Source organism: Corvus kubaryi, unplaced genomic scaffold (assembly GCF_017639235.1).
Source record: "Corvus kubaryi isolate FWS band 111438036 unplaced genomic scaffold, C.kubaryi_AGA036_p1.0 37398, whole genome shotgun sequence".
Taxonomy (NCBI): domain Eukaryota; kingdom Metazoa; phylum Chordata; class Aves; order Passeriformes; family Corvidae; genus Corvus; species Corvus kubaryi.
This window is the reverse complement of record NW_024581137.1, coordinates 36,472,398-36,481,235: the sequence shown is the minus strand read 5'-3', so window position 1 is coordinate 36,481,235 and position 8,838 is coordinate 36,472,398. Positions and strand designations below refer to the sequence as shown.

General features: G+C 40.6%; 1 protein-coding gene across 1 annotated transcript; it reads left to right on the top strand.

Annotated features, from left to right (window-relative positions):
- Positions 1 to 8,497, top strand: CLDN12 (claudin 12). The gene is made up of 3 exons (XM_042043581.1): positions 1 to 52; positions 2,360 to 2,427; positions 4,530 to 8,497. Exon 3 carries the CDS (start codon positions 4,552 to 4,554, stop codon positions 5,287 to 5,289), a length of 738 nt encoding a protein of 245 aa, XP_041899515.1. The 5' UTR covers positions 1 to 52; positions 2,360 to 2,427; positions 4,530 to 4,551; the 3' UTR covers positions 5,290 to 8,497.
- The last annotated feature ends 341 nt before the right edge of the window (positions 8,498 to 8,838 follow it).

Here is an 8,838-nt window from a genome sequence, read left to right as displayed (position 1 = left end):
GGCCCCGCGGCCGGGAGCGGCGGGCATGGCGCCTTCTCTGCGCGGCAGTAAGGTGAGCGGGCACGGCGGGGTGGGCACGGCCCCGGCACCGGGATGGCGATCCCGGTCCCTGCGGCACTTCCCGGTTCCCCCCGCTCCCTCGCGAGTCCGGGATCGCAGTGCGGCAGGCTCCGAGCGCTGTCGCGGGCGGGGGTCGGCAGTGCTCCCCGGGGAGACCTGCGTGTTCTCTCCGTGCGTCAGCTGCTCTTTCCAGTTCAGTCGGTAAAATAATTACCGTGCTCCAAGTTTTTCTTTAATGTCCTAAACTGTTAGCTAGGATCGTTAATTCTAAGCCGGTACACCTAGACTTAATTTTTAAAAGAGTTTTGTAGAGTGTAGAACTGCATGATTGATTCCCAGAATTAAAAAAAAGAGTGGTGGCACTGGTTCTGAACCAGTCCCTTGAAACTGGAGAGCTTTAGGCCTCCAGTTTCTCGTGGCCAGTTACCCAAAACTCATAATAAATTTTAAACTGCTAATACTGTTGTGGATAGTTAGATAATCCGTTTATTTATAAATTGTGTTGATAAATTGTACTGTGGTCTCTCTCCTAGAGGGCTTTCCAAAACAGTCAGGGTTCCCAGACTGTGGTCTTCCCAAGGCCATGCAAGGGAACAGAGCTGGTTTTACTCATTTCTGAATTATGTCTGTAGTAGATGTGCTTTTTGTCTTTGTTTCATTTTTTTATCTCGTGGAACATTAATGATTTACCAATTTTTAACCAGCTTCAGCCAACATCTCTTGTTACAGCATCATGGGTCTTTAGAATAGGAGGTAAAATCCGTCCCTGAAGTGCTGTTAGGACTGGTAACTTCTGTGGATCAGATACAAGAGCCTTGCACAGTACAGCTGTAAAATTCTTGGAATGGAAAAAGGTGAAGCCGAGAATCTAAGGCAAGGCAGGGTTTTATCTAGCCAAAGTATGCTTTCTTCCCTTGGACAACTAGTTCAGAAGTGGTTGAGGTCTCTAGTTGTTCAACACCACCAGGGATAGACAGTAAAATCATATGGACTAAAGCGAGGAAGAGAAAATCAAAAGAAACTCCATGTCTGCAGAAATGAGTTGGATATTGTGGAATATTCCATAGCTGCTCAGTATCTTTTATTACAACACAGGTTTCATCGTTTAATGGGAGGGACTCTTGGGCTGGGCACAGCTCCCTTTGACAGCTTTGCTTGCTTGTACTAATTTTCTACTTAGTTATGCTGTTGTGGTTGTTCATGGGCGTGAACCTGCAGAGGGAGGTCTGTGTGTTTATTTTGGCTTCAGCTGCAAAGTGCACAGAAAGCTTGAAAATTAGTCAGTAATGTTAGTGAACAAAAGCTGCTTGTCCTAGCTGTGCATCTGCATTTCTGTGTCTTATATGCAATAGCATTCATATTAATGAGTTTCCAAATCCGATGCCCTCTTTCTCACTTAAGTGAAAAAATTTGGGTTCATGATTGTGTTGTAAAGTCTCTTTCTTGCCTAGATAGTTTGATAGAAGAATTTCTTTGATATTGTTGTAGGTGATGGAGCCTATTCATACATGAATTTTATAATATTTCAGGGTTTGATATGGGTAGTTTAGAATAAACTGTACATGTTACCCCAACAAACTCGCCTTTAGGTTGTAGCTTTTAACAGTTGCATACTGACATAGTCGGAGGTCTGATGCTGTCCAGTAGTAAAGTGATTTACCTATTATGTATGATCTTCAGAGTTGATCTTGGGACTTAAATGTGGGTGTAGGAAATCCACAAGAGGATTTCTCTTCCTCTGGAAAAGCTGGACAGCCATTGAAAAGGCATTACCATTATTTCCTGTCTTTCTCCCATTTCTTTGAAACCTTAGTGTAGAAGGCAGGAAGGAATAGAGAACCACAAGGATATAAACAATTGAGAGCCTGCGCTTTGTTTTCTGACATTAAATAATCATTGCACCCTTTCCTCACTGCTGTTTAAGTGCACCCTTGAACCTAACATCTGAAGTAATCATTCTGTATGACTTCTAATGGATTTTTTGCTAAAAACTTAAAATTCAAAATGCCAACGTTCCAATGTCTTGGAACACCCATAAGAAAAGCAGTTTTTTGAATCCTTCTTATCTGTTGAGATGAATAGATAGATAATAAGCTATGGAGAAAAAAACTGAGGAAAGAAAAAAAAAAGAGTAGTTTGAGTTTTGTTTTTTAAAAAAGAGGAAATTGTAGAAGATGATGGAGTTGGACTAATGCAAACATATCTGATATTCCTAATTCCTGAATTGCAATGTAAGTGCTGTTGCTGAAATTGCATGAAACAAATGCGATGTTGACTCTTTCTTTGTTCTGTTTCTTAGATCCAGTAACACCTTTTTTCCTACTTAGAGAAGTTGCTAAGGTCTCTCTTGATTTGAGGACACTGCTGGTAAGTACGCTGGAGCCATCTTAATTAAGACAATACCTGTTTTGTTACTGTCTTCATCAGGGATCTGAAGCTATAATAACAGTCATAAAGCCAGAAGTAAGATGGGATAGGTCTCCTCTGATAGAAGGGATTGTGAATAACTTACCTATTTTCAGTAATCTACTACTGCAAATGAATTTTCACAAACAGCAGGTTTCTGAAAATGATCAGTCATTTGTTTATTCCAGCTGGTTCTCCTATAGCTCTGTATTGGAGTATGCACTGTCTGCATGGAAGTTTTATCCAGGTAAAGGCAAGCTCTTGGTGGAAGATCAAAAGCATCAAGCTTGAGGAGAACAAAATTTTATCCTGTATTAGATTTACCCCTCAAGTTCATTTGTTATAGTTCCATTTTCTTGCAAGTTGATTTTGTTGACCTCACCGAAGCTAGGGTTAAGCATCATATTAAAATAATCATGATGGAAATACTTCTCTGGTCCCCCTACTCAGGGGGTATCCTGTTAATGACCCACCATCTGAAAAGTTTACTGCCATGAGAAGAGTAGCTTGCCCACGCTCAGCTATCCTTAGCAACAATATAATGCCATCTTTTTACTAATAAGGTAGTTTCTGGCATAAATGTGGTTGTGATTATTTCTTTCCAGAGTGCTTCTTTCGAAAACTGTGATCAGCACTTAATGGTGCCCACATTCCACTGCAATTCTTCAGGGTTAGATGGCATAAAATAATTGCCTAATGGTTTCTTAGGAAACAAATTGGGCTTCATTTATTTCTCTATAAATCAATAGAATGCTGGCTAGCTGTATGGCTTGGTAATGCTTTTACTGTGTTTCCAGTGTACAAGGGAATTCCTTATCTGAAAACTGGAGCTCCCTGGTCCCTGGATGTTTGCAGATATAAAAGGAGAGTGAGGGATCAGATCCAGTTGCCTTTTTGTTTGCAACCATGTCTGTAACCATACAGATACTTGCTACTTGTATATGCATTAAGTAGAACTTTTGGTACTTAAGGAATTGGTTTATGACTTTAGACAAATACGCACATTGCAGTATAATGATTTGAAAGAAATTTCAGGAGGAGTTTATAACTGAATGGCACTCAGTGAGAATTTGCAAAGTATCTGTTCATTTTTAGTACTATAATTCTTAGTGTCCAGCTTCAAGTACACTCTGGGGTGAATGCTCAGTGCCTGTTATGTATTAGGCATCTTCAGAATATCTTGAGCATGCAGAGAAGGGATAACTTGAGTTGAGTCTTTTATTTTTAGTTGTTTGTTTCTTAAAGACCTGTCATTGAGACTGTTTCTCAGCATCTCTGCAGGCAAGAGGCTATAGTAGGTAAGTAGACAGTAGTTATATTGAAAAGAAAGCTTCAACAAGCGAGCAAGGTTTAACACTTGCTCTGAAGTAGAAAATGTGAAAGCTGAAAAGTCATCTACTTTCTGTAATTGTTTGTGTGCTTGGACAGTTGATTCTGAAAGGCAGGAGTAGTCTGGAAGAATTGTTAGTTGCTGTTGAAAAATTCATAGTAAATTACTCCACAGAGCCTCCACCACTATCTCGCAGCTCTCATCAACAGTTTGGCCTATATAAAATGTGTATAACTGCCTACATATGCATTCCTTGCCAGTCTAATGATGTAAAATTTAAGCCTCTCCCTTTTACTCACGCAGCAGCACGGTAGGAGTGAGCATGCACTCTGATACTGTATCTGGGCTAAAGACAGGGAGCTGCCAGTTCAGGACAGGGGAACTTAAATCGTGCTCAGTCAGCGATTCACCTTCTTCACCTGGACTTTGTAACATCATCCATGCAGTGACACAGGGAGAGAGGCTGCGTAGACTCACACTTTCTTTTTCATCTTGAACACAGTGACTTTAGCAGTCTGTCAGCTGAGAAGTCATAACAGTCTGTAAATAATCTGATGCTTCATTAAAGCATGAATGTGGTAGTGTTACCACTGTCTTAAGCATGTCAGACAAAGAAGGTGCCAGAGAGTTAGTGCCTGCCAGCTGTCATCTTAAGTTTATGAACCTGGCACAAATCAACTGTAGTTAGTCCTGTGTCCATGATTTTCTTTTATATTTTTCTTTTTAATTGCAGGAAACAACTTCTGTGGGCAAATATGGGCTGCCGGGATGTTCATGCAGCGACTGTACTGGCCTTTCTCAGTGGAACAGCCTCAGTAGCTGGACTCCTTGCAGCAGTTCTGCTTCCAAACTGGAGGCAAATGAGACTGTACACATACAACAAGAATGAGAGGAATGTGACCGTTTACACCGGACTCTGGATTAAGTGTGCGCGCTTTGATGGGAGCAGAGACTGTGTGATCTATGACCCACAGTGGTACACAGCTGTCGATCAGCTGGATTTGCGTGTTCTTCAGTTTGCCCTTCCTCTGAGTATGTTTACTGCTGTCTCAGCTCTGTTCCTCTGCATGATTGGGATGTGTAACACAGCCTTTGTATCGAGTGTGCCAAATGTCAAACTGGCCAAGTGCCTGGTAAACAGTGCGGGCTGCCATCTCGTGGCCGGCCTCTTGTTCCTGCTTGCCTGTGCCATTTGTCTCACTCCGTCCATCTGGGTCATTTTTTATAACAATTATCTGAACAGAAAATATGAGCCTGTCTTTAGCTTTGACATCTCTGTATTTATTGCCATTGCCAGTGCCGGCGGTCTGTTTTTCACTTCCATCCTGCTGTTCCTGTGGTACTGTGCATGCAAAAGCCTCCCTTCTCCTTTCTGGCAGCCCCTGTATTCCCACGCCCCCAGCATGCACAGCTATGCCTCTCAGCCGTACTCCGCACGTTCTCGCCTCTCTGCCGTAGAAATTGACATTCCTGTTGTGACACATTCATCTTAAGGAGACAAAGCCTTGGAAGCCAAGTTCTTGTGCTCATTCAAGCCATGAAAACTGCAGGCTTGATTCTCTGTGCTGCCCTGCACTGAGTATAATACTTTGTAGGGTCAAGTTTCTCAAGGCTCAAAGCCATGGAGGCCCAAGTTCAGCAAGTCTGTTGCTGTTCTTTGTCTCTTTGTTACTTCCTGTTACTTCCTGATGACCCTTCCTTTTTTTTTTCTTTTTCTTTTTTTTTTTTTAACACTGAGCTCACTACAGTCAAAGTTGCTGCTAATGCTGGAACAGAACACTAACAATAGTATGTATCCATCCTTTTGCTTACTGATATTAAAGCAGGTTTGAACCTCTTTGAAATTTGATAAGCTATTCCTAGATTCTGATCCCATTGTAGAACCCTTGCACCCATTGTCCAGAAGCAGGCAATGGAACTGGGTATAGGGGATTCACCGAGTTTCTTGTTCATCCAGACACACATGTTGTAATATGTGATGTCTGAAAAGGGTGTTTGGCAGACTACTTCAGTTCTGTGCACTGGTCTTTGTTTTTCACTGTACACACAGATACCTGCTTAGGAACTTCTGTAACAGAATTAGTGCCAAATTACCCTTTATTTTCAAAGTAGTTATCAGAAGGAATAAAACTGATTTAACTAAGAATGTTGTTCTGTGCTGTAATAGCATTTTGTGAGTTACTGGAGGCTAGAAAGTTTTTGTGAATTTTATTTCTAGTCTGTTTTTTACTAAGTTAGCAAATTCACTAGATCTATTTTGTGATTAAAACAAAAAATACTAGTATTTAAAAATTCTGGTTAGAACCTTGAATGTTTTATTTGAAGGCCTTCTTCAAAATGGATTTTCAAGTAGGATATAAAGTATTCAGTTGTAGAGAGAAGTGTCACTAACTGCAAAAAGGATTAGGAAAATCATAAAGAATCCTAAAGACAATGAAAGATTCTTTTGAAACACTGTATACAAGCTATAACAACATCTCTCTGAAAGGGAATTATAACCCTGGGGAGAGATTTTTTAATCTAGATTTTTTTTTAAAGTGTATATACAAGAAACAATGAGCTTGTGTGTTTTTCAGAGTTGGTCTTTATGGTTGATGGACTTTTCATGCTGTAGCTTATTTCATTACTGATGAAGATGTAACCTTTTCAGCCTTGTTCTTAACAGCTTTCAAATTCAGCTGTTTTAAAATCCAGTATTTCCTCTGCTGCCACCTCATAAATGCAGAAAGTTTCCTATTCCTGTTTTCCATAAGATGAGATTTTGAGTTACTTGTGAGCTTCAACTTGTAGCTTTACAAGGATGAGGAGGGATTGTAAATTCCCGACCTGGGATGTCTTTGAATTACTTTTTTCCTTCTAAAATGCAGAGCAGCAGGTGAGCCCTAAGGATCAAACCTCTTCAATATGGGCTTTGACATTACTTGAAAATTTGATGACAGTGAGTTGAAGAGTGCTATAATTAAGGCAAGCATTTGATTCTCTCAGGTTTTGGTAAATTGAGATGTTATGTTTAAGATGTCATCCCAGTAAGGAAAGTTGTTTCAATTGGTGGCATTCTGGAGCTTAGTGGATATTTGCATTTCATTAATCCCAGAATAAATTAGTTTTTCTAAAAAATCAAATCAAGTTCTTTAATTCCAGTTCCAAAAATTCATCCAAGGTCCTGAAAACCATTTAGTTTCCTCCTTTGTGTGTTAGAAACAAATACTGTGCTGGGCAAATCTTGTTCTGTTAAAATCAGTGAAAAAACAGTATGTAAAGAAGGGTTGTGTTTTAGCTGGTAGATCACAGGCTTCAGTGGACTGAGGGAGGAAGATGATCTCCGTCATAATTCCCAGAATAGTCAGTAAAGTGACAGGCCTTTAAGACAGAGCACTTGATTAAACAGCGGTCTTAAGGAATTCACGCTGTACACAATAAAGAATATGTAAGAAGATATGCCTCTAAAAGCCTAAACAAGAGAGTTTCATACTCTCTTAGGTTTACAAGGTATGAGAGTATGAAGTATCTTTTAATCAGATCATGACTTGCATGGGATTAGAACATGTGTAATGACATGCAAGCCAGTTTTTTGTTTCTTCAAAACTGATCTTTGCTTTACTGTTACTCTGATTGTCCAACACCGTTGCTGGTTTAGCTGCCCTTATCCTTGTTAAGGTCAAAGCAAAGGGGCCACTGGTTTGTGATTTAACGTCATCTTGCTTCCGCATCACTTCAGTGTCTTTTCTTCTTTGTGCCTTGCTTCAGTTATGAGTTGGCCAGTAAATGTTACAGTCAGTGTCTGATATGCTCTTTGAGCCTGAATTCGCAAAGCATTTTGATCGTTTTTGAGAGATGATGAATATGTCTCTTGGTGACTTAAAAAGGAGCTGAATTTTCAGCATCTCCAGAACAAGAATGACAGCCTGGCAAACTGTTGCTTTCTACAAGAATATAAGTTTAGCCAGTGTTGTTTTCTGTGCACTTTAATAGCAGATGCCTCTGACAGCTCTTTTGTATTCTGACTTTGACTTTTATGCACAGAAGTTTTCATTAGTATTTGCTGCTGCTTAAGCTGATAACTTGTTGCTTTGAAAACTGTCTTTTCAAAAGCCAGAGATGAATGAGTTACAAAAAAGTGGGGCTCCAGAAGATAATGGATTCCAGCATAGATTTTAGTTAGCAAAAAGACTGTTGTATCATGTTCTATCACCGAAGCACGGCTGGTTTTCTTTTATCAATGCTGTTAATGTGTTTCTGCTGGATCCTAAGTGAAATTACCTGGAAGTGCTGTGCTGTATTTCCTTTGTTACAGAAAGAGGTGGCCAACCTGTGCCACTCCAACTTTTTTTTTTTCTAAGGTTGCCATCATGCCCAGCGCCAGGGCTGGGGAGTGGCAGGCCTCCCTGGATTTGGAGAGAACACATGTATCCTGCAGGTGTGTCCGCCAGGGAAGAGCCTCTGGGGAGCAGTTAGCACCCCTGCCTCTGACCAGCTGCACCTTCCTGGGCACTGCTGTATGCAGCACAAACACTTGGGGTCATGAACAGAAAGATTTTAATTGGTAGCTTGTGCAGTCAAAGGTTGGGTGCTCTGGGATTACAGGAACCTGTATTTTTTCTAGTAGTTCCTGTCCAACTTCTTTAAATTGTGTTTACTTAAGTGTTGGTTCTTTTTATGTGAAACAGAAGATATGTATTTTTAATAAAAGAGTCTCATTCAGATGCAGTTTATTTTGATTGATTTTGTGGAAAACAGTAGCTACCAGAATATGGAAGACTTAACCTTTCAGTGTTGATCATCAGACCAGTTCAGATGCGTTAACAGGTTTAAAATCTGTATACTGCATTTTAGCTGCCTAATTTTATAGGACTCCTGCTTTGAGCAAAACTAAATAATTTTTAAAAGCATCACAAAACCCTAAACCAACCCATCTGAAAAGGGGGGATAAGCCATCCTCCTGCCTTCCCCTCTGCTGTGCAGGATGTGCTGTCAGCTGGAGAATGTGCTGCCTGCTGACCTGTGAAAGTCATTTGGGCATCCCAGGGACTTGTGGCAGTCTG